The sequence below is a fragment of the Scyliorhinus torazame genome, chromosome 1 (assembly GCF_047496885.1).
Source record: "Scyliorhinus torazame isolate Kashiwa2021f chromosome 1, sScyTor2.1, whole genome shotgun sequence".
Taxonomy (NCBI): Eukaryota; Metazoa; Chordata; class Chondrichthyes; order Carcharhiniformes; family Scyliorhinidae; genus Scyliorhinus; species Scyliorhinus torazame.
Genome location: NC_092707.1, coordinates 333,436,398 through 333,463,048, shown reverse-complemented (window position 1 = coordinate 333,463,048; position 26,651 = coordinate 333,436,398). Strand labels below are relative to the sequence as shown.

At 46.8% G+C, this 26,651-nt stretch overlaps 1 protein-coding gene across 4 annotated transcripts in view; it reads left to right on the top strand.

The window, feature by feature from the left end:
* Positions 1-26,651, top strand: part of LOC140425095 (tyrosine-protein phosphatase non-receptor type 14-like) — a 391,006-nt gene that overhangs the window by 131,420 nt on the left and 232,935 nt on the right. For 3 of the 4 annotated variants that reach the window (XM_072508993.1, XM_072509005.1, XM_072509014.1), the window contains one exon: positions 25,585-25,895. In XM_072508993.1, coding sequence (XP_072365094.1) covers positions 25,722-25,895 — 174 coding nt within the window. In that variant the 5' untranslated portion in view covers positions 25,585-25,721. Of the gene's footprint in view, positions 1-6,880; positions 7,142-25,584; positions 25,896-26,651 lie in introns of all 4 variants that reach the window. The other variant, XM_072508997.1, reaches the window with a different exon arrangement.

The window sequence follows — 26,651 nt, the reverse complement described above, 5'->3', positions numbered from 1 at the left end:
GGCCGGGGCATTGAGTATAAGAATTGGCAAGTCATGTTGCAGCTGTATAGAACCTTAGTTAGGCCACACTTGGAGTATAGTGTTCAATTCTGGTCGCCACACTACCAGAAGGATGTGGAGGCTTTAGAGAGGGTGCAGAAGAGATTTACCAGAATGTTGCCTGGTATGGAGGGCATAAGCTATGAGGAGCGATTGAATAAACTCGGTTTGTTCTCACTGGAACGAAGGAGGTTGAGGGGCGACCTGATAGAGGTATACAAAATTATGAGGGGCATAGACAGAGTGGATAGTCAGAGGCTTTTCCCCAGGGTAGAGGGGTCAATTACTAGGGGGCATAGGTTTAAGGTGAGAGGGGCAAAGTTTAGAGTAGATGTACGAGGCAAGTTTTTTACGCAGAGGGTAGTGGGTGCCTGGAACTCACTACCGGAGGAGGTAGTGGAGGCAGGGACGATAGGGACATTTAAGGGGCATCTTGACAAATATATGAATAGGATGGGAATAGAAGGATACGGACCCAGGAAGTGTAGAAGATTGTAGTTTAGTCGGGCAGTATGGTCGGCACGGGCTTGGAGGGCCGAAGGGCCTGTTCCTGTGCTGTACATTTCTTTGTTCTTTGTTCTTTGTATCGCGACCCCTCTAGTCTTTGAATCTAGTCCCAAGTGAAAGACCTGACTGACCCAGCCTTTCCTCAGTCAAACCTGGTCCGTAACTCTAAGGTGCGTCTCCTGCAACATTACCACGTCCGTCTTCAATCCCCTAAGATGCGCGAACACACGTGCCCTTTTGACCGGCCCATTTAACCCTCAGACATTCCAGGTGATCAGCCTAGTTGGGGGAGCTCTTTGCCCCTCCACCGATCAGCCATCCCCTTTTTTAGGCCTGCCTCCAGCCCGTGTTCCGCTCCTCCACCGGTCCATCCCCAGGCAGCCCCCGCCCCCAACCTCCTCTCCGTCCCTCAGCCCAAGTCCCTCCCTCATCAGCAGAACATTCACCCCCCCCCCCCAACCCTCCCTAGTAACAACACCCTGTAACCCAACCCCTTTACTAAACCAAACATATGCACCCCCCCCCCCCCACTGCGCTTCCGAGAGCCAGCTCGCCCAGCTAGCTTGGTGGCCCCCATCCCCGGCACCAGATAGTCTCCTACCTATTGTTCCCCCCCCCCCCTCATACAAACAAACGCCAACATCAAACAATCCCCACACAATTGCCCAACAGAAAAACACCAAGATCAAAACAAGCACCCCTCCATCCCACAACAGTGCAAATGAAAACCTTAACTCACTCAGCTCTACCACTGGTTCCAAATCAATGCAAACGGCATCACAAACATCTTCCATGAAACGCAAAACGGGAAACTTTTTACAAAAGCAGAGAAACAAAAAGAAAAAACAAAAACATGAATGTTGCAGCCAAGTTCAAAAGTTCTCAGTCCACCACCAGCCCTTTTTCGCAAAGTCCAACGCGTCCTCGGGCGACTCGAAGTAGAAGTGCTGATTCTCATGCGTGACCCAGAGACGGGCTGGGTATAACAGTCCAAACTTCACCTTTTTCTTAAAAAAGATCGACCTGATCTGGTTGAAGCCTGCTCTCCTCCTGGCCACCTCTACACTCCGGTCCTGGTAAACCCGCAGGATGCTATTGTCCCATTTACAGTTCCGTGTCTGCTTGGCCCACTGTAGAATGCGCTCCTTATCCGAGAACCTGTGGAATCTCACCGCCATTGCCCTCGGGGGTCTCCCATTCGCGGCTTCCTCGCCAGTGCTCTGTGAGCCCTATCCACCTCCAAGGGCCGGGAGAATGTCCCATCCCCCAGCAGCTTCACAAACATGCCTGCGATGTATGCCCCAGCATCCGTTCCTTCGGACCCCTCCGGGAGCCCGACGATTCTTGCGTTCTGCCGGCGAGACCTATTTTCTAGGTCCTCCATCTTCTCTAGGAGCTTCTTCTGCTGGTCCCTCAGCATCCCCACCTCCAGCTCCACTGCAGTCTGATGTTCCTCCTGCTCAGCCAACGCCTTCTCCACCTTCTGGATCGCCCGATCCTGGGCGTCCAATCTATGCTCCAACCGCTCAATCGACTCTTTTATCGGGTCCAAGCAGTCGCATTTCTGCGTAGCAAAGCCTTCCTGAATGACTTGCACAGCTGCTCCATAGACTGCTGGGTCGACAAGCCAGAGGTCCGAACCTCTGCCATGCTGTCTTCTGTTGCAGCTACAGCCCAAGCCTTTTCTATCTTTTTGTTTCTGCCCTTACTAACACTTCTAGTCCTTCCCTCCATGCACCGAAGTGGGAATTTAGTAAACAATTGCCACTAACATCCGTTTTACAATTCAAGTCCGGTAGAAAAACGGGGGAAAGGTCCAAAAGTCCGACCAGAGCGGGAGCCACCAAATGTGCGACTTGCTCCTTCATAGCCATCACTGGAAGTCCATTGAATTCAGCTTTAATGATACTATGTATGCCCAAATGGATGGGTTCTCCGGTAGGGCCAGCTCTCACTACTCTTTTCGTTGGCTTCCATAAAACGTCCTACCCCTTTGCATATTTCTTGTGCACAGATGATACATTTGCTATATTTGAATCTGCAGCTGTATGTATGAATTTCCCTACACATCATCATGAACTCTATTTCCCATGCTTAAACTCACCTTTGAAATGGAGCAGTCTGAGAAGCTCCGTTTACTTGACGTGCTAGTTGAGAAATATGCTAATGTGTCCTCTACCACTGTCTACTGGAAGCCTACCTACGCTTGTCAATATTTGCATTGGTAAGCTTTACATCTGTGGTCGATAAGTTACCAGAGAGGATTCTGAGTGAAAATATATACTGGCATTTGGAAAGACTGGGTTTGATTAGGAGTAGGCAGCATGGCTTTGTGCATGAGACATCATGCCGTCCAAATTTGTTAAAGTTCTTTGAGGGAGTGACCAGGAAGGTTGATGAGGGCAGGTCAGTAGACGTAATCTATATGAACTTCAGTAAGGCCTTTGTTAAAGTTCCACATGGTAGACTGTTCTGGAGGTTAGATCACATGTAATCCAGGGAGAGCTGGCAAATTGGATATACAATTGGCTAGCTGGTAGGAAGCAGAGGGTAATGATGGAAGAATGCTCGTCAGACTGGAGGCCTGTGACTAGTGGTGTGCATCAGGGACCAGTCCTGGGCCCATTGCTGTTTGTTATCTATATCAACGATTTGGATGAGAATGCACAAGGCATGATCACTAAGTTTGCAGATGACACTAAAATAGGTGGTATTGTAGACGGTGAGGAAGGTTAGCAAAAATTGCAGGAGGATCTTGATCAGCTGGGGAAGTGGGCCAAGAAATGGCAAATGGAGTTCAATACAGATAAGTGAGGTGCTGCATTTTGGAAAGTTAAATCAAGGTAGGACTTTCACAGTGAATGGTAGGAGTTTAGGGAGTATCGTGGAACAGAGGGAACTTGGAGTTCAGGTGCAAGGCTCTCTAAAGGTGGGGTCACAGGGCAGTGAAGAAGGCTTTTGGCATGCTGGCCTTCATCAGTCAGGACATGGAGTGTAGAAGTTGGGAAGTTATGTTGCAAGTGTACAGTCCGCACCTGGTGTATGGTGTTCAGTTTTAGTGGCCTTGCTATAGGAAAGGTGCTATTAAACTGGAGAGAGTGCAGAAGAGATTTACAAGGATGCTGCCAGGACTCAAGGGACTGAGTTATAGGGAGAGATTGGACAGGCTGGGACTTTTTTCTTTGGAGCGTAGGACACTAAGGGGCGAACTTATAGAAGTGTCTAAGATCATGAGAGGCATGGATAGGGTGAACGCACTCAGTCTTTTTCCCAGGGTTGGGGAATTGAGAACTAGAGGGCATAGGTTTAAGTTAAGAGGGGAAAGAATTAATGGGAACCTGAGGAGCAACTTTTTTTACACAAAAGATATACATATGTGGAATGAGCTGCCGGAGGAAGTGGTTGAGGCAGGGACATTGGCAACATTTAAAAGGCATTTGGACAGATACATGGATAGGAAAGATTTAGCGGCCAAATGCAGGTAAATGGGGTTAGCTTAAATGGGCTTTTTGGTTGCAATGGACCAGTTTGAACTGAAGGGCCTGTCTCCGTGCCATAGATTCTATGATTCCTACTGCTCCACACCCTACGGATTGGCCTTATTGGCAATATCTTAAATAGGGCCTGAGCCATTTGCACACTGTAAGCTTTATGCCGAAATAGGGGTGCATCAGAGCTATCCTGCAGGATAATGGCTACCCCATTCAGATCCTTGCTCAGTGTATCGCGCATATTCACAAATGAATCTAAGGCCACCTTTTTCAGACCTGAAAAGTGTCCAGTTTACCTCAATGACCCTGGAAGGGTGAAGTAACTCCACAACAGGTGAAGCTTGCTGTTTCACGCTGTTATTAAGCAGTGGCAACACAAGCGGTGTTTTCCTTTACCAGGAAGCTGCCATCAAGCCAAAACATGTTCTGTATTATGTAAGTGAGTAATTTGGTATATGAATTTCTGTGCTGGTGCGATGACGGGTATGTAGGACCGTACATCCCTATGACTGGTAGATCAGATCAAACCAAACAGCATGTCCCTTCAGCTGTTCTCTGTAGGCAGAGTAATGACCATAATAATATAACACAAAAGTAGAAAATCTCAGCAGGTCTGACAGGATCTGTGGAGAGAGAAGGAAGCTAAACGTTTTGAGCCTGGATGACTTTTTATCAAAGCTGGAGAGAACTGAAAATGGGGCCAAATTTATGTTGTTGCGTGGCGGAGGGGGTGGGGGGGGGGGGGCAACAGGACAGTGGGGCTGAATAGGGGGCCAGTGATAGGTGGAGATTGACAAATCAGTTGTGGACAGAAAGACATAGGGAATGTAAATGGGGGTGATTAAGACTAAGCAGGGTACTGATCCTGCCACATAAAGAGATTAGAATGTTAAATGGTCGAACAAAGGTAAGCAGTGTGTCCAAGGGCAACTAGGAACAAGGGACAGATGGTCTGGGTGGGGTGGGAGGGGGGAAACAATGGCGAGCCGAAAAACAGATCGATGGAAGAAATGAAATTAAATTTACAGAAATAAAAATGGGGTGAAGGTGCAGGAGAGAGTTCACTGCCTGAAGCCCTTTTTTAAATGGCAACCTGATCTCAAAGTTAAGTGACAGGCCCCCTTCCTAACCCCCACCATGGACATTGAAGCCTCCCACAGATGAGGGGAAAACCCCCACCACTTGACTACAGAGGGCAACCTCTCCTTCCCCCCCCCCCCCTCCCCCGCCCCCCACACACACACCACGCAAGCATCAGGGTGACCTAACCCCAACCTCGCCGGCATCGGCTCCTCCCCAAGTGAATGACAATCCGCTATGGGGTGCCAAATAACCTGACCCGGTCAAGCTCTCCCTTGGTAGTGCCTGGCAATGCCCGGGCACTGCCCTGCCATGTCCCCGACCACCTGGGGGCTACAAACGCCTCTGGGCCCCTCAGCGTGGTCATCACATCTGGTCTCCATTTGTGGAGCCCAGTAGTGACTACTGCCGGAGCCACATCACGCCGGCACCATGTCACGCCAACGGGTGGGAAAATAGCATGTTCCTAGAAGAGTTGGCATCAAACCGATTTTGCAGATTACAATCTGTATAAATGCATGGTAATCAGGTTCATGCCCTCGCTGGGCATGAACCTGATTGACTTTGCTGGGAGGGGCTGGGAAGATCGTGAACTGTTTGGCGCCTGGCGCAAACCCTGTTTCAGGGCTCTCCCAGTATTTTCACGACATAATGGGATTTACGGCGAGTGCAACATGGCCGGAAAAATCCCCCCCCGGTCACCGATCTGATTCCACAATTACACTTCTGCATTTGCTGAACAATTCTAAGTGCGCTCAGAATTACACTAACAACAATTTAAGATTTTATGACAATATAGCTCACTTGAACTGTACTCTGCAGGCAAAAGGAATATGGCCAGACATTGCACCTCTTTTGCATGAACAAAGCATTGGGGACTGTACCCTCACAATGTGGCAACGTCTCAATTAGCCAGAGCCAGTTTGCCAATCAATCAGCACCTCTTTTCTCACACAATATAAATTGTTTCCTTTGAAATTCGGCATTCTTGCATCTGTCCTGATGAGAGCAACACAAAAAGCATGTCTAACTTTTCAGCAATTATTCTTTGCATTCCCTTTTTCCAAAAAGGTCATGCCTTGTGTTTTGTCCCATTCCTTCGAAAATGTTTTCCATGAAATCATCATTGACAGGGCTTTAGTGACACCTAATTTGAAAGATGTAGTGTGGCAGGGAAATCAATTGCATTGTTGGTGCTTAACCTATGACATGAAATAGGTTTCATTACCTGTTGATATGATGAAGAAGAGAGAGGGGGTAATATTGTATTTTTATTTGTTACTATAATTGTCAAGTGCCATGCCGTGGTAGTGATTCAGTGTCTAGGCAGGGGAGTCGTAGTTCTGGGAGGACAAATGTGTGAGGAATGTTCATTTTGGAGTGGGATAACACTTGGAGAATGTAACTTATGAAATATATTGGGAAGGATAGGAACTTGAAATGCCTTCCATCTTGCTGAACCTCCAGAAACTGCTCTTCCTCCAGATGACTAGAGTATCTGACAAATGGTGTTCATGCTCGTTACGGTGTCACGCGAATGAAAAAAGCACGCAGCCCAAATATTGCTCCGACTGTTTACATTTGGTCTCGCAGGTTGCCTTTCTAAATTGTCTGGTTCAGGATTACACATTACCTTCCGTGGCTGTTCTGTTTGTTTTGCCTTAAGTGGAATGCTGGACTGTATCCAGAGCAACATTCCATTCACAGAAGGAATAACAAGAACAGACATGATATCTGAAGCTGAATTGTGTTTCCCCCCCTAGGAAAGAGAAACTGTTCCTTGCAAAGAAATGCAGTCACAAGCTGAGGGTAAACTGCAGTTGGCCAAGGAAAAAAAGCGAGGCACTGGCATTGGTTGGTTAGACGGCCTCTTTCTGGCTAAAGCACTGCACACCACTGCTCGGGTTTCAAGGAACCAGCCGTGCTGAAGCTTGCTGAGGAGGTTCCTGCTGTGGAATAACATAATTGCATTGCTCAGGCAGTCGTTCACTAGACAAGGGATTGCCAGTCCACACCCCACAAAGGTATTGATATTGTTTGCTACAGGTCTCTGTCTTGGCATCAGGTTCTAGCATTTCTGATCTGCTACATCATGTGAGGTCCAAGTGCATGAACTAAATTGTTGATTTATTTGGCATGGCACCCATTTTACCTCTGATTTATGCTTCGTATATGAACAGAATTTCTTTTGAAGTAACGACACAAACGCTTTGTGCAACTGATAGGAATTTGAGTACTGTAACAAAAAGGCCTATTTCAAATAGAGGGAATCATATATGTTGTGCACGTTACATATACTCACTGTCCCAAAGTCTTGCTAAAATGTAAAACCTTTGTCAAAGTGGTAGGGCATCTTCCTTGTGTTAGTCAAAACGATTCACGATAAACTGTATGGCAATAAGTCCTAAAATAACTTACAGATTCCAGTCAAATCTATACATTTGTTTATAGAAGTTGATGTGAATTATAGCAGATACCATGTTGAATATTCCTTTTTGATGCTGTGGAGCTTGCTATTTTTTAAGGGCGGCACGATTGCACAGTGGTTAGCACTGCTGCCTCAGTGCCAGGACCCGGGTTTAATTCCAGCCTTGGGTGACTGTGTGGAGTTTGAACGTTCTCCCCATGTCTGCGTGGGTTTCCTCCGGGTGCTCCGGTTTCCTCCCACAGTCGAAAGATGTGCAGGTTACGTGTATTGGCCATGCTAAATTGCCCTTAGTGTCCAAGGGTCGGTGCAGACTCGATGGGCCGAATAGCCTCCTGCACTGTAGGGATACTATCATTTTAAAGATGCATTGGCTCTGAATTTGCATTTAATGCCTGCCGTACAGTAATGGTGCATCAACTGTACAGCACAGATATTTCAAGAAATGGTTAGTGCAGGTATTCAGATCATTATTTACACAACAGCAACATTTCATGGCACCCTCTGTATTGCTCTTCCGTGAATCATGTTGAAACAGTAAGAATTTGATGTTCATAGTTCTGCCCCTTGATAAATCTAATGCCCAATTTGCTGGGTTAACTTTGAATTCTTGCGATGTCACGAGAGGGCATTGTCGTGGGACTGAAGTCATAGATAATCCAAACTGGGTACGTGTGTTAGGTTTCTTCTCTGAAAGGACATTAGTTAACTGGGTTTTCCCAATAATCTGACGGCTTTTACTGTAGCTTTTTAATTCCACAATTTTTTTAACTGAATGCAATTCTAAAACTGCCACGTTGGAACTTGTTCATATTTTCCAGATTATTAGTCCAAGCCTCTGGCCTGTTTAACATAGAATCATTGAAAACAGGTGCAGGAGTAGGCCATTCGGCCCTTCGAGCCTGCACCACCATTTAACATGATCATGGCTGATCATGCAAATTCAGTATCCCACTGCCACTTTCTCTCCATACCCCTTCATCCTTTTAGCCACAAGGGTCACGTTCAGTTCCCTCTTGGATATATCCAACAAACTGGCACCAACAGCTTTCTGTGGTGGAGAATTCCACAAGTTCACAACTCTGAGAGAGAAAAAGTTCTTCCTAATCTCAGTCCTGAATGGTATATCCCTTATTCTCAGGCTGTGACCCCTAGTACTGTATGACCCCAACATCGGGAACATGCTTCCCGCATCTAACCATCCTAGCCCCTTCTCGAGATTTTTTTGGAGTACCCAATTATTTTTTTTCAATTAGGGGGCAATTAAGCATGGCCAATCAACCTACCGTGCACATCTTTGAGTTGTGGAGGCGAGACCCACACAAACACAGGGAGAATGTGCAAACTCCACACGGAACCTGGAACCTGTCCAATCCCATCAGGATCATGTTTCTATGAGATCCCGTCTCATTCTTCTAATCACCAGTGAATACAAGCCCATCGATCCTGTCATGTCAGTCCTGCCATCCCAGGAATTAGTCTAGTGAAACTTTGCTGGACACCCTCATTAGCAAGAATGCCCTTCCTCAAACTAGGAGACTAAAACTGCACACAATATTCCAGGTGTGGCCTCGCAAAGCCCTGTATAATTGCAGCAAGACAACCCTACTCCTATACTCAGATTCTCTCGCTATGAAGGCCAGCGTGCCATTAGCTTTCCTCACCAGCTGCTGTACCTGCATGTCAACCTTCAGTGACTGTTCCATCATGACACCCAGGTCTTGTTGCACTTCCCCTTTTCCTAAAATGTCACCATTCAGATAATCTGCCTTTCTGTTTTTGCCACCAATAACCTCACATTTACCCACATTACATTGCATTTGCCAAGTATTTGCCCACTCAGCCAGCCTGACCAAGTCACCCTGCAGCCTCTTTGCATCTTCCTTACAACACACACTGCTACCCAGCTTAGTGTCATCTGCAAATTTGGAGATATTGCATGCAATTCCTTTGTCCAAATCATTAATGTATATTGTGAGTAGCTGGAGCCCCAGCACTGAACCCTGCGGTACCCCAGAATCCTGTCAAGCTTACTCAAATAGTTGCCTGGACTTCACGTTGATACATAGAAGATAGGAGCAGGAGGAGATCATGCGGCGCTTCGAGCCTGCTCCGTCATTTATCACGATCATGGCTGATCATCCAACTCAATAGCCTAATCCTGCTTTCTCCCCATAACCATTGATCCCATTCTCCCCAAGTGCTATATCTAGCCGCTCTTGAATATATTCAATGTTTTAGCATCAACTACTCCCTGCGGTAATGAATTCCACAGGCTCACCACTCTTTGGGTGAAGAAATGTCTCCTTATATCTGTCCGTAATGGTTTACCCTGAATCCTCAGACTGTGACCCCTGGTTCTGGACACACTCATGTTCTGGGAGAATTCACCTCATCCGTCCGTCCACTCAAAGTTGAAATCTCAGGGGAGATGTGACATGAGATTCTGTGCATCTCTCCAAGTCAATGATGAGGAAAATAGAACGGCTAAATATTTATCTCTTTGCCATCTCTTTGAAGAGTATGATTGGTATCCACCCAGTGTCACCCTCTCTTCCCTATCCATATTTCATTTGACAGGTCCCATTTCTCCATTAAGTATTTACAGTAAATGCAGGCGCTTGTGTTTGTGGAGCTTCAGCCCTGATCAGTTGATAACACAGTTTTGCATAATGCGTTGCAAAATGCTTGGTTCCAAGTTTGGAATTCCTAGTTCAATCTGCCAACGGCAATGAAAAAGAAAACCTGTTCTGGGCATGTAAAAACCAAACCTTGCCTCATATTTGAACAAATCTTAGACAAACAAAATATGTTTTCCTGGCATTGAATGAAAAAATCTTTTCTTGCCGTACTGATTTGAATTCTGGAGCAACTCTGCAAAATGCATCTTGATATTTGTCACATCATAGAATTATATAGAATTTACAGTGCCGAAGGAGGCCATTCAGCCCGTCGAGTCTGCACCCGCTCTTGGAAAGAGCATCCTACCCAAGGACAACACCTCCACCCTATCCCCATAACCCATTGACCCCACCCAACACTAAGGGCAATTTTGGACACTATGGGCAATTTATCATGGACAATCCACCTAACCTGCACCTCTTTGGGCTGTGGGAGGAAGCCGGAGCACCCGGAGAAAACCCACGCACACACTGGGAGGATGTGCATACTCCGCACAGACAGTGACCCAAGCCGGAATCGAACCTGGGACCCTGGAGCTGTGAAGCAATTGTGCTATCCACAATGCTACCGTGCTGCCTTAGTTAAATGTGTTGGTTATATCATATAATGTGTACCGATGCTTATTAGAGCTCTTGTTGGAATGAACAGTAATGAGTTACATGTCAACTAATGAGCATTCTATTAACAAGAACCTTTTGAAATGGTAGCATTTTGCGGTGTTCCTTGGGGTTGGCTATGCATTTTTTGTTAAAGTATGTATATTCAATCAAGTTACTGACATTTTGGGGAGGGAGGAGGGGAATTTGTTCCTTGGAGAAATGATAACATTATTGAGTTAAGGATTTGCTGTCATAAGTTTTGCTGGAAAAATTGTAATGCTTTATGGGATGGTTGAAATAATGAAGGTAGAGTTTTCTAGTTGTTGACAAATGCATAGATTCCAAACCTAGCCCAAATAAAGATATGCTTCAAAGTTATTGCACAAGTGGCCTTACACAATTTTACCAATACACCCTGGAACATTGAGTATAGTGCATGTGCTCATATTGGGCAGGTGTAGTTGTAACTCTTTGCATCGAGAAATGAGAAGAATCTCAGCCCAAAACTAGGGGCGCGATCTACCCGAATGGAAACGGAATCCCATTGGAGTTCCATAGCCCGTGCGATTAGCCGGGTGTTTCCCAGTGCTTGGAGTGCCGAGACATATCGCACTATTGAATGGCCATTTGTGTAGATCGCAGCTAGCTTGCCTATAAGGGGATTCTCCTCCGATCCTCTGGGAGACCCCCACAAGTGCAGTTCCATCTGGTCCCTGTTTGTGGAGACCAGCACTGAACGGCACTTGCTCGTGGTCCCCCAAGGCGAGGGGGTTCGATCCCACGCCTTGGTTAGATCTCGGGAATGCATACGAGAGTGACACTTGCTGTTTCACCCTAATATGCAGATTTGCCAGAAAGTGATTGTGCCCACAATGGGTGGGATTCACATCGTTATCTTGTGAGGCGTGCTGAGCTAGGTAGATCCGGAAGAGACGTCTACTGGCCATGCAGCTTTTCGGGCAGAACACCCAACAGCTTTTCGGGCAGAACACCCAACACACCATGGTACCAGGAGTGGTTGCATGATGTGTTGGGTGTTCTGGATCACGTACAGGTCACCAACACTTGAAGTAGTGCAACACTATTTTATTAAAAGGTTAACTGTTTAAACATACTTGAACTGTGGGTAAATACGATACCAGCTTTAACTAAAGACCTTTGCCTTGTCCTTGCCAGTTGATGCACTCAGCACATGGTGAATGTCTGTGTTGCAGGTTGTGAGCTCTGTGCTCCTAGCTAGCTGCTACTCAAATGAGCGGAAACTCTGATGTCCCCTGTCTTTATAGTGCGTGTGCTCTCACTGGTGATTGGCTGCGGTGTGTATGTTGATTGGTCCCACTGTGTGTCCATCAGTGTGTGTCTGCACCATGATATACTGGTATATATTATGACAGTCTGGAGGGAGCAAAGCTGGGGGGGGGAAATATTTGCAACACATTTTTTGTAAAGGTTAGTTCACCTGCTGACTGCCATTTTGCATTTGTTTTAAATTTTGTGAGTTTTCGTTCTTTACTACTTGATGTACTACCTGCATCTCCGGCTGTGATTTGTTGCTGCTTTGTGAAAGATAATCACTGCAAAGATTACACACAAAATTGTAAGAAGTCTTACAACACCAGGTTAAAGTCCAACAGGTTTGTTTCGATGTCACTAGCTTTCGGAGCGCTGCTCCTTCCTCAGGTGAATGAAGAGGTATGTTCCAGAAACACACAGAGACAAATTCAAAGATGCCAGACAATGCTTGGAATGCGAGCATTAGCAGGTGATTAAATCTTTACAGATCCAGAGATGGGGTAACCCCAGGTTAAAGAGGTGTGAATTGTGTCAAGCCAGGACAGTTGGTAGGATTTTGCAGGCCAGATGGTGGGGGATGAATGTAATGCGACATGAATCCCAGGTCCCGGTTGAGGCCGCACTCATGTGTGCGGAACTTGGCTATAAGCTTCTGCTCGGTGATTCTGCGTTGTCGCGGGTCCTGAAGGCCGCCTTGGAGAACGCTTACCCGGAGATCAGAGGCTGAATGCCCTTGACTGCTGAAGTGTTCCCCGACTGGAATTCCGACTTGGAATGCTCGCATTCCAAGCATTGTCTGGCACCTTTGAATCTGTCTATATATATGTTTCTGGAACATACCTCTTCATTCACCTGAGGAAGGAGCAGCGCTCCGAAAGCTAGTGACATCGAAACAAACCTGTTGGACTTTAACCTGGTGTTGTAAGACTTCTTACTGTGCTCACCCCAGTCCAACACCGGCATCTCCACAACATAAAATTGTGACACTGAAATGTGAAACAGGAAGTGTGCCAAAATGTGTTGATTGACATATCTTTAAATGTAGCTGGCATCTTGGGTAGTGCTGCATATGAAGATTTATGTAATGCACAATGCTACGAGTCTGAAGCAGTGTCTCTGATGGCCTTTTTAGTAAATTTAATTGCTGGAAGTAAACATAGCCTGAGGTTAGGTTAATTTCTTGTTGTCTGGTCAAACAGTTTTTGCAGTTTGAAATGGACTTGGCAGTTTCAGGTTGTGTCTAATATCTTAAAATTGTTTTCATCTGTTACCAAGTTGTTCTCCATGAAGTTAGATTCCTCAAAATTCTCTCTTACTTTAACGTATTAAAATATAAATAGATGTTTTTATACAAAACTGCTAACGTGAGACTCTTGGGTGCAAAGCACAGATGGTAAAATCTGAGTTTTTTCCAAACAGCTAAAACATAAGAAGCCTGAACGGCTGTCTGATATGGATCTAAGCACTGCGCAAGGCAATGACACACACTGAGCCCAGTTCACCTTGCAAAGTCCTCCTCAGTAAAGTCTGGGATCTTGTGCCAACATTGGGAGAGTTGTCAATGTCCTGGACCCCTCCAGCATGTTCACTGGGTATGAGCTCCCTGCCAGCAGAATTGATCCGATGGAGGTGGTGCTGAAGTGGTAGTTTGATGGGTGTCCTCAACATTGACTCTCAAGCGTAGAAAATTGCACAACATCAGCAAGGGAACCTTCCCGCGACTGATGAATTCTTCTTCTTCTATGTTGAAGTTGAAAGAAGTGCAGAGGATAGGAAGGGCTTAAAATGCACTCTGGAAAGTAGATTTCATAGTCTGACCAGTGGCCTGGGACCAGATGAGTTCCATCTTCACACCTGAGGACCGCTCCATTGTGTTGTATGACACTATCAGTGGGATAGACTTGGAACAGATCTAGCAGCACAAAATGGTGCATTTATGAGGTGCTGTGGACCATCAGCAGCAGAAATATATTCAACTGCAACCTGTAACCTCCTGGCCTGGCATACGTATCACTCTACTACTTCCATCAAGTTAGAGGGCCAACTCTCTGACTCAACCGCACCAGACATAACTAAAAATGTGGTGCAACCTGATGAGATAACAAGGCTGAACCACGTGCATTTTAAACATCAAAAGCAGCATGCTACAGACAGGGCTAAGCAATCGCACAATTAACCTGCCAGATCAAATGGATCAGACAGTCCAATTAAGTAGCACTTGCACATTAATAACTTGCTCACCGATGCTCATTTTAGGCTCTAGGCTAAAGACCTTGATACAGCTTTTGTTCAAACATTGCCAAAAGAACTGAATTCATAGGTGAAGTAAGAGTAGCATCAAGGAGACCTTGTAAAATTGAAGTCAAAGGGAACCAGTCGGGGGAAAATGTTTCCACTGGTTGGAGTCATAACTCACTCCAAGGATGATAGCTGTGGTTGTTGTTGATGAATCATCTCAGTGCCAGGACATCTTGTAGGAGATCATTGGTGGTGTCTGAAGCGCACCATCTTCAGCTGCTTCACCAATGATCTTCTCTCCATCATAAGGTCAGAAGTGGGGATTTTCGTTAAGTTACTCCTCAGATATTGAAGCAGTCTGCAATTAAATTCAGCAAGACTTGAAGAACAATCTGATTTGGACTGTTAAGTGATGAGTAACATTCAAGCCACACAAGTGCCAGTCAATGACTATCTCCAACAAGAGAGAATCTAACCATCTTGTCTTAACTTTCAATGGCATTACCATCATTGAATTCCCCCACCATCATCATTCCGGGGGTTACCATTGACCTGAAACTTAACTGACAAGTCAGATGAATGTTGTGACTTCGAGCCGATCCAAGACTGGGCTTTCTAAAAAGAACTCTTCACTTAACTCCCCAGAGTCTTTCCAACATCTTCAAGGCACATGTCTCATGGCCCCTATGTTGGCTGACATTGTAAACAGTTCTCTCTCCAGGTTGTGTTCCTTTCAAAGTCTGTCATCATCATCCGACTCCTCAAGCAAACAACCTGTGACACCCCCTCCCCACCACCTTGCAAATCCTCCCACCTCATCTCCAACTCTCCTGCAATTTCCTCCCCAAAGTCTTTAAACATGCTGTCTCTTCCCAAATTCATGCTTATTTTTCCTGGAACTCCTGTGTTTGAATTCTTTCAATCAGATTATTTCCCTGCCACTGTACCAAAACAGCTCTTTTCAAAGATACAAATAACACCTCGTGTGACTGTGACAAAGGCAAACTACCCCGTCTCAGCCTTTGTGCACACTTTGGGGCACTCGATCACACCATCCTCCTTCAAACACTTTCCACAGTTGTCCAGTGGAGTGGTACTGCACTTGCCTTGTTCCATTCTTTTCTATGCACTTGTAACCAGAAAATTGTCATCCGTGGTTTCTCTTACCATTAACGTGTCCCCCTACCACTCTGAGGATCAATCCTTGGCCCCCCCTCCTATTTCCATCTACATAGAGTCCCTTGGCAACATCGTTCAAAATACACTAGTATCCACTGACAAAAGTCAGCTTTACCTCACCATCATGCATCCCAACCCCTCCTTTGCTTCAAAATGTTATCAGACTGTTAATCCAACATCCAGTTCTGAAATTTACTCCAATTAAATATTGACACTTTTGGGCACAATAATCTGGCCGCGTGCTCTCGAATGAGAGCCCAATGTGGCCGGAGAATCCCGGGAGAGCCCCCCAGCAAGCCTCCCAACAGCCTCCGCGCCTCGTGAAATTTATTGAAGACCCGCAAGATGTTGGAACTCCGGCCCAAATGGGCGTACTCCACCCCAAATGGGCGTGACCAAACGCCGCTTGTGGAAGTAGGTCATAAACCTACTTACAACCTACCTACGTGGGACCCACCAGCCTCCGGCGATTCTCCGACCTCTCCAGGGAGGCTGCAGCCGGGCGCCGATCAGTGCTGGTCCACATAAACGTGGAACAGGCGGAACATCACCCAGGGGATCTCAGAGGTCATCTGAGACCCCTGGGTGGTCAGGATAAGTGCAGGATGTCTCCCTGGCCCTCCCCACTGGAACTCGGACAACTTGACACTTGGCATTGCCACCCTGGCAGGAACACTGCCTGGGTGCCAGTGCAAGGGTGTTGAGTGCCAGGGTGGCACTGTCCAGGGCCATGGGGTGAAGGCGGCCATGGAATGAGGGTGGAGTGGGGAGTTTGAATGGTGGGGAGGTGCAGGGCAGGTAAGTAGGGGCCTCTGGGTGGTTGGGGGTGATGAGTGGTGGTCCTGGAAGGGAGGGAGTGCCGAAAGAGGGCTTGGGAGCCTGAAGAGGAGGGACCCCAAAGCGGGGGGGGGGGGGAGGTATTGGTAGTGTCCATGTGTGTGGGGGGGGTGACATTGCCCATGGGTGAGAACCCCACAAGCTCACTGAGAGATCGGAGCACCCTTTCAAAATGGCGGCCCGATCTCTGAGTTCAGCTCCCCTGTGCTAGAACAAAATTCTAAGCGTGGGCTAAACTGGTGAGAAACACCCCAGGGCCCATCAAAGTGACTAAATGTCATTGAGTAGCGGTGGGGACTCGCCAGAACTCCCTGAAAAATCAGAAACAAATTAACGTAGACATTGTTTGGGAGAATCGTGCCCTTTGTCTTTGGTCCCCAAGAAAATTATTAGCGGGACGCTCCACCCCGCCGCGCCACATTTCTGCCTCACCACTTGGCGGGATGCTTCGTTACGTTGGTCGGTCAATGAGATTTCCCATTGTGGGGCAGCCCCATGCTGTCGGGAAACCTCCGGAGGTGGCAAAACGGAGCATCCTGCCGGCGGAGAATCCTGCCCATGGTTTCCTCAACACTAACTTCATCCCTCTCTCTAACAACTGTCTGAGGCTGAACTAGGCTGTTTGCAAACTGTGACATATTTGACCCCAAGCTTAACTTTCAACCACATGTCTGTGCCATCACAAAGACTACCTGCTTCCACCTTCATAGCATCCCCCAATTTCACTAGTTGTAGCTCATCTACTGAAACCCTCATCCATGCCCGTGTTACCTCCAGAGTTGATGACTTTAACATGCTCCTGGCCGGCCTTCCACATTCTACCTCATTAAACATTGAGGTAATCCAAAACTCATTCAGCATCCATTCACCCATCACCCCTGTGCTCCATGACATACACTAGCTCCAGGTTCAGCAATGCCTCGATTTCTATAATTTTCATCTTTGCTTTCAAATCCTTTCTTGGCCTGGCCCCTCCCTATATCTGTAATCTCCTCGTGCCCTATAAACCCCTTTATCTGCACTCCTCTAATTCCAGTCTCGTGAACATAATAAAGATTGTTATTATTATATTATTATTATGATGAAATAGTGCGTTACTCCAACAACACTCCAGAAGCTCAACACCACGCAAGACAAAGCAACCTGCCTGATTGACATTCCACCCACTACCATCAAAATTCACCCCTACACCACCAGCACAAGGTGGCTGCAATGTGTACCACGTACAAGGTGCACTGCAACAACACATCAACACTGTTTTTGAGAAACATCTTCAAAACCTGCAATCTCTACTACCTAAATGAACAAGGACAAAATTGGTGCACAGGAACAGCAAGTCATCACAACATCTTGATTTGCAAATATATAATTGTTCTTTCTAAATGTTCTTGGAGAACTCCCGAACTAACAGCAGTGAGCATGCATCTGCTCCAGATGGACTGCAGCAATTCAAGAGCCTGGCTCACCACCACCTACTCAAGGGCAAGTAGGCATGAGCAATAAATGCTGGCCTTGTCTGTATTGTTCACATCCCATGAATGGATAAAGAAACTATTGGTATGTTCTTCAGGAGACCGTCGTGCATAATCTGGTTTCAGTGTGTTCACAAATCTGATTAGCGCCTGGTTCCGGAGTCATACTGCTACTTTAATAAACCCAGAATTACTTTACAAAAGTGATATAATCACAGTTAAAACATTCAGAAATGGTATGGGTATAATTTAAAAAAAAAAAAATAATTTAGTGGCACCAATTATTTTTTTTCCCAATTAAGGGGCAATTTAGCATGGCCAATCCACCTAACCAGCATACCTTTGGGTTGTGGTGGTGAAACCCACGCAAACATGGGGAGAATGTGCAAACTCCACACGGACAGTGACCCAGGGCCGGGATTCGAACCTGGGCCCACAGCGCTGCAATCCCAGTGCTAACCACTGCGCCACATGCCGCCCGGTATAATTTTCTTTACTGTCTTCTGTAAAAATGTTGAAAAACAACTAGCAGCATATAGATTCTACCCATTGTGGAATCTATCTGGATAAGGATATATTTGAACTGTTTAACATTAGGGTAAATCATGGATAGTTACAAGTTTGCCACTAGTTGTAGTTGTAGAAACAATTGGCAGCATCACATAATATTTCGTCAAGCTTTTTTTGCCCTCAGTTTGCAATGACACAAATGTTTTAAATGTGCCTCGTTCAACACTGCAGTGATGCAGCCAGGGAAAGCTGTGAAAACAAAAATGTAACAGGCCTGCTTGTCCCTTTGTGCAGAATTTGAAGGCAGTAAGTCTATTACTGACTTGACTTGTCCCACAATCTCAATTGTAGTTAGGGATGCTTTAGTAAAACGATACATAGATATTGCCATCCACCAATTATCAGTAATATCGCCTCTTTTATTATGGACCGTAGAAAAATATATTTTCAGTTTTCAATAAATTTAAAAGAAAAACTCATCACTAAACCATGAACAAAGATGTTCTGAGCAAATAGCGTTGTTTCCAAACCGTTTTTTTTTGTCTGTGCGAAACCTGCTTCGACTGTAATCGCCTGCATTTAATGTTTGTTAAGTGCACAACAATGAACGCTGATCAAATGAAAATCTCCAGACTAGAAACTAAGTGACTGGTCCTTCAATATTCTGCCAACTTAAATGGAATGTTTCTTTCATTCCGTTCTTAAAGTGGTTTATGGGAAGACTGACCAGAAATCTTCCTGCATGTTGAATAGTGAGCAGATTTTCACTGTTGTTGTCACATATTTACCGGTCCTTCTCTCTAGTCATACCCTCACTTTTGCTCTGCCATTGATAAGTGCGGTGCTTTTCTTGATCTTCTAGAGGACTGGTGCTCATTTGTGAGGCCAAAAGAAGGCAAAGAATTTATTGTTTGTTTGTTTTCATGCTCCTATCCATCTCTTGGCAAGGACTAGCCAATTCAATCTCGAGTAAATCAGCCAGTATCAGATCATTATTGAATAGCAATTAAAGTTTTACATGTGGAAACAAATTTATGGCAAATCATTTACTAAGTTACTAGCCTGTGTTGAATAGATTACGCAAAAGTACATTATCAAAGGATTGCAAAATTGTCTCAGAATCTAAAGTGATTTATAGCTTTGTGAAATGCCGTTGATGCGGTGGCACGGTAGCACAGTGGTTAGCACTGTTGCTTCACAGCGTCAGGGTCCCAGGTTCGATTCCCAGCTTGGGTCACTGTCTGTGTGGATTCTGCACGTTCTCCCTGTGTCTGCATGGGTTTCCACCGGGTGCTCTGGTTTCCTTCCACAAGTCCCGAAAGACGGGCTATTAGGTAATTTGGACATTCTGAATTCTCCCTCAGTGTACCCGAACATGTGCCGGAGTGTGGCGACTAGGGGATTTTCACAGTAACTTCATTGCCGTGTTAATGTAAGCCTACTTGTGACAATAATAAAGATAATTATTTGTTTTGGTTATATTCAAAGTGAAAGTTGTTGGTTCTACACCTGGGGTCTGATTTTTAACCTTGTGGAATTGGGTGGGTTTTAATGAGTTAACGGGAGAGATTTACTGACCAACCCACCGCGTGTTTTTCGGTAGCGAAGGCGGCCTGCCAGCGGGATTTTCTGGACCTGCTGTTGTCTACGGGATTTCCGTGTGCCGTCGGCCGGACTGGAGTATTTTGCGCATGAACAGCGCAAAAATGTCACCCCCAGTATTAATATCAATATTGAACCTGTATAGGGAGGGTATTGCAAATCTTTTTGTTCTGTGCCAAGGTTGTGTCTTAACTGTCTCCTCAATAATGTACATACAGCTAATGTGGTTCCACTTTTCAAGAAGGGTGGTCGAGATAAACCAGGGAATTACAGACCAGTGAGTCTCTCATCAGTGGTAGGGAACGTTTGGTGAAAATTCTGAAGGAGATGATAATTAATCTCTACTGAGAGAGGCCAGGTTTGATCAGGGATAGGGAGAGGCCAGGTTTGATCAGGGATAGGGAGAGGCCAGGTTTGATCAGGGATAGGGAGAGGCCAGGTTTGATCAGGGATAGGGAGAGGCCAGGTTTGATCAGGGATAGGGAGAGGCCAGGTTTGATCAGGGATAGGAAGAGGCCAGGTTTGATCAGGGATAGGGAGAGGCCAGGTTTGATCAGGGATAGGAAGAGGCCAGGTTTGATCAGGGATAGGGAGAGGCCAGGTTTGATCAGGGATAGGGAGAGGCCAGGTTTGATCAGGGATAGGAAGAGGCCAGGTTTGATCAGGGATAGGGAGAGGCCAAGTTTGATCAGGGATAGGGAGAGGCCAGGTTTGATCAGGGATAGGGAGAGGCCAGGTTTGATCAGGAATAGTAAGCTTGATTTTGTCAGAGCGATGTCATACCTAACGATTTTTTAAAAATAAATTCTGTTTCACATTTTCATCCAAATTTAAACCCACCAACAAACAATCAACAATAACAAATACACTGTCAACAATCCCTTCCTCCCACCAACCCCCAAACAGCCCCCAACATTTTTTTTATTTAAAAAAAATATTTAATTGAAAATTTTTGGCCAACCATCACAGTACATTGTGTATCCTTTACACAGTAATATCACAATATAAATAACAATGGCCAGTTTTATAAACAAGAAATAAATAATATATAAACAAAAACAAAACTAACTGCCTTGTCCCAGATAAATATTCTCCAAAAATATGTTTTAACAGTCCAATATACAATTATCTATAACAACAACCTATACATATTATACTTATATATTAACATCCCTGAGAATCCCTATGGTTCCTCCCCCCCCCCCGCGTTGCTGCTGCTGTCTTCTTCTTTTCCATTCCCTCTATCTTTCTGTGAGGTATTCGACGAACGGTTGCCACCGCCTGGTGAACCCTTGAGCCGGTCCCTTTAGGACGAACTTAATCCGTTCCAGCTTTATAAACCCTGCCATGTCATTTATCCAGGTCTCCACACCCGGGGGCTTGGCTTCCTTCCACATCAACAGTATCCTGCGCCGGGCTACTAGGGACGCAAGGGCCAAAATATCAGCCTCTTTCGCCTCCTGCACTCCCGGCTCTTCTGCAACCCCAAATATAGCCAACCCCCTGCTTGGTTCGACCTGGACCCCCACCACCTTCGAAAGCACCATTGTCACCCCCACCCAAAATCCCTGTAGTGCCGGACATGACCAGAACATGTGGGTGTGATTCGCTGGGCTTCTCGAGCATCTCGCACACCTATCCTCTACTCCAAAAAATTTACTGAGCCGTGCTCCAGTCATATGCGCCCTGTGTAACACCTTAAATTGTATCAGGCTTAGCCTGGCACATGAGGACGATGAGTTTACCCTACTTAGGGCATCAGCCCACAGCCCCTCCTCAATCTCCTCCCCCAGCTCTTCTTCCCATTTCCCTTTCAGATCATCTACCATAATCTCCCCCTCGTCCCTCATTTCCCTATATATGTCTGATACCTTACCGTCCCCCACCCATGTCTTTGCGATCACTCTGTCCTGCACCTCCTGCGTCGGGAGCTGCGGGAATTCCCTCACCTGTTGCCTCGCAAAAGCCCTCAGTTGCATATACCGGAATGCATTCCCTTGGGGTAACCCATATTTTTCGGCCAGTGCTCCCAGACTTGCAAACGTTCCATCTACAAACAGATCTCTCAATTGTGTTACTCCTGCTCTTTGCCATGTTCCAAATCCCCCATCCATTCTCCCCGGAGCAAACCTATGATTATTTCTTATCGGGGACCACACCGAGGCTCCCGTCTTTCCCCTATGCCGTCTCCATTGCCCCCAAATTTTCAGAGTAGCCACCACCACCGGGCTTGTGGTGTATTTCTTCGGTGGCAACGGCGCCGTCACCATGGCTTGTAGGCAAGTCCCCCTACAGGACGCCTTCTCCAATCTCTTCCACGCCGCTCCCTCCTCTTCTCCCATCCACTTACATACCATTGAGATGTTGGCGGCCCAGTAGTACTCACTCAGGCTCGGTAGCGCCAGCCCCCCCCTATCCCTACTATGCTGCAAAAATCCCTTCCTCACTCTCGGGGTCTTCCCGGCCCACACAAAACTCATGATACTCTTCTCAATCCTTTTGAAAAAAGCCTTCGTGATCACCACCGGGAGGCACTGAAACACAAAGAGGAATCTCGGGAGGACCACCATTTTAACCGCTTGTACCCTCCCTGCCAGTGACAGGGATACCATGTCCCATCTCTTGAAGTCCTCCTCCATCTGTTCCACCAACCGCGTTAAGTTTAATCTATGCAATGTACCCCAATTCTTGGCTATCTGGATCCCCAAGTAGCGAAAGTCCCTTGTTACCTTTCTCAGCGGTAAGTCCTCTATTTCTCTGCTCTGTTCCCCTGGATGCACCACAAACAACTCACTTTTCCCCATGTTCAGCTTATATCCTGAAAATTCTCCAAACTCCCCAAGTATCCGCATTATCTCTGGCATCCCCTCCGCCGGGTCCGCCACATACACCAATAAATCGTCCGCGTAAAGAGATACCCGGTGTTCCTCTCCTCCCCTGAGTACTCCCCTCCACTTCCTGGAACCCCTCAATGCTATTGCCAGGGGCTCAATCGCCAGTGCAAACAATAATGGGGACAGAGGACATCCCTGCCTCGTCCCTCTATGGAGCCGAAAATACGCAGACCCCCGTCCATTCATGACCACGCTCGCCATCGGGGCCCCATACAGCAGCTGTACCCATCTAATATACTCATCTCCAAAGCCAAATCTCCTCAACACCTCCCACAAATAATCCCACTCCACTCTATCAAATGCTTTCTCGGTGTCCATCGCCACCACTATCTCCGCTTCCCCCTCTGGTGAGGGCATCATCATTACCCCTAGCAGCCTCCGTATATTCGTTTTCAGCTGTCTCCCCTTCACAAACCCAGTTTGGTCCTCATGGACTACCCCCGGGACACAATCCTCTATCCTCATTGCCATTACCTTGGCCAGAATCTTAGCGTCTACATTTAGGAGGGAAATAGGTCTATAGGACCCGCATTGCAGCGGGTCTTTTTCCTTCTTTAGGAGAAGCGTTATCGTTGCCTCCGACATAGTCTGGGGCAGCTGTCCCCTTTCCTTCGCCTCATTAAAGGTTCTCATCAGTATCGGGGCAAGCAAGTCCACATATTTCCTATAAAATTCGACTGGAAATCCATCCGGTCCCGGAGCCTTCCCCGCCTGCATACTCCTAATTCCTTTCACTACTTCCTCTATCTCGATCTGTGCTCCCAGTCCCACCCTCTCCTGCTCCTCCACCTTAGGAAATTCCAGCCGGTCCAGGAAGCACATCATTCTCTCCTTCCCATCCGGGGGCCGAGCTTCGTATAATCAGCCCCCAACATTTTAAAGTGCCGAACGAATTTGATTGAATTTTTCAAGGAGGTGATCAGGTATGTAGATGAGGGTGGTGCAGTTTATATTGTTTAGATGGATTTCAGCAGAGCCTTTGACAAGGTCCCACATGGGATACTAATAAAGAAGGCACATGGGATCCAGGGTAAAAGCACAAGGGATCCAGGGTAACTTGGCAAATTGGATCCAAAACTGGCTTAATGATAGGAGACGAGGGTTGGTGGTCTTTGTGTGACTGGAGGCTGGTGTCCAGTGACGTACCACAGGGATCAGTGTTAGGTCCAAAAGATTGGCAGGGTGGTTAATAGTGAGGATGAAGTTCTTGGGTAGCAGGAAGATGTAGATGGGTTGGTCAGATGGGCAAATCAGTGGCAGATGGAATTGAACCCTGAAAAGTGCAAGGTGATGCACTATGGAAGGCGTAACAAGACAAGGGAGTTCTCAATGACTGGCAGGACACTAGGAAGCTCAGAGGAACAGCGGAATTTTGGGGTGCTTGTCCAGAGGTCCCTGAAGGCGGCAGGACAGTTTAAAACACAGTAATTAAGAAGGCATACAGGACATTAGCCTTTATCGGTCATGGCATAGATTATAAGAGCAGGGTGATACAGTGGTTAGCACTGCTGCCTACGGCGCTGAGGACCCAGGTTCAATCCCAGCCCTGGGTCACTGTCCATGTGGAGTTTGCACATTCTCCCTGTGTCTGTGTGGGTTTCACCCCCACAACCTAAAGATGTGCCTAGCCGGTGGATTGGCCACACTAAATTGCTTCTTAATTGGAAAATAATAACTGGGTACTCAAGAGCAGCGATGTTATGTTGGGGCTTTAGAAAACTAGGCCACAGCTGGAGTAGTGTGTGCAGTTTTGGTGGCCTCACTATAGGAAGGATGTGATTGCACTTGGAGAGGGTGCAATGGAGATTCACCAGGAGGTTGCCTGGGATGGAGCATTTGAGCTATAAAGAGAGGCTGGATATACTTGGGTTGTTTTCTTTAGAGCAGAGAAGGCTGAGGGGGGAACTGATCGAGTATATAAGATTGAGGAGTATGGACAGGGTGGGTATGAAGCAGCTGCTCCCTTAGTTGAAGGGACAGTACCAAAGGGGCATAATTTAACATAAGGAGCAGGAGGTTCTGAGGGGATGTGTGAAAAATAATTTTCACCCATAGGGTGGTGGGAGTCTGGAATGTGCTGCCTGAGAGGGCAGTAGAGGCTGGAAACCCCACAACCTTTATAATGTACATGGATGAGCACTTGAAATTTCATAACATTCAAGGGTATGGGCCAAGTGCTGGAAAGAGAGATTAGAGTAGATTTAGGGGTAGCTCTGTTGGTGCAGAGTCGATGGGCTGAAGGGCCTCTTTACTGTATGACTCCATGACGCGAACTACAATATTGGTGACATTTTTATTTCTCTCAAAGGCTGTCCTTTAATGATTTCCCTGATTGATAGTGACAATTTGTACTAAATTATGAGAGAGGTTGGGGTGAGACAAAAAGATCTTGAAAGTGCTAAAATGCTGTGACATCTCATTAAACCAGTTTTTGGCTTTACATCACTAACTACAAACACATGGTTCAAAAAATGCTTAAACAACAGACCCTCAGAAATTGATGACCTTTTCTGAAAACATCAAAGGGTGATATTTACGAGTAAATGAATTTAGGAAAAATGTTACTTTTTGCATGCAAAGAATTACACATTTCCATTGCAAGTATCTAACTGCTCTCTATTAAGATAAGCCTACTAGTGCCTCGAGCCTTAATTTTATGTTCAAAACATTGATACAAACTCACCAGGTGTTTCTTTCAAAAATATTTCTAACTAATTTCAATCTCATTGTTCATAGGAAGTCTCAAGTACTTAAATGTCACCAGGAAAAGGATAGCTGGTTTCACCCTCAGCAGAAAAAGGCGTTGTAAGACAACAAGCAAACTGCTTGAAGGATTCAGTTCTGAAAGAGGTTGCTTTCAAGGCTAGTGAGCCATGCCTTTCAGACTGAAACTGAGGAGGACCAGACGGTACAACGTTCTGAGCAAGAACTGCTTTGTGACACGCATCCGATTGCTGGATAACAATGTCATCGAGTGCACTCTGTCGGTGGAGAGCACAGGACAGGAATGCCTGGAGGCCGTGGCTCAGCGGCTGGAGCTGCGTGAGGTATGCAAACCTAATGTGATCTCTTAAATAGTAAAGTAGGACTCGACTTTGTTTTCAACAAGTGAACGAAAATCTCGGAATTACAGATCAAGGGCGGGATTCTCTCGGCCCACGCCGGGCCGGAGAATCGCCGGGCCAGGCGCCGCGACGCCGCCCCGGCGCCGGTCCGCCGATTCTCCGGAGAGTGGAGAATCGGTGCCATTGGCACCGGCAGGGTGCCGGAGCAGCCCCCCCCCCCCCCGCCCCCCAGCGTTCTCCACCCGGGATGGGCCGAGTGGCTGCAAAAACAATCCGAGTCCCACCAACGGCATCCACGTGTGGTCTTACCCAGCGGGACCTCGGCATGCATCCTTCCGGGGAGGCCTGTTGGGGGGGGAGGCGGGGTCCGACCCCAGGGGGGGCCTCCGCTGTGGCCTGACCCTTGGGGCCTACTGATCGGTGGGCCTCTCGGCCTCTTTTGCTCCGCATCGGCCCCTGTAGCCCTACGCCATGTTGCGTCGGGGCTGCCGCAGACAAGGAAGCCACCGCGCATGCGTGCAGTCACGCCGGTCGCTGCGCGCATGCGCAGACCCGCTGTGTCCATTTGACGCTGGTATCGGGAGCTGGAACGGCGTGGGTCGCTCCAGTGCCGTGTTGGCCTACTGAGGGGCTCAGAATCGCTGCTCCTGGGGGCCTGTTGACGCCATCGTGAAACGCGACGTTGTTTACGACGGCGTCAACACTTGGGATCGGAGAATCCTGCCCAGATGTTTATCC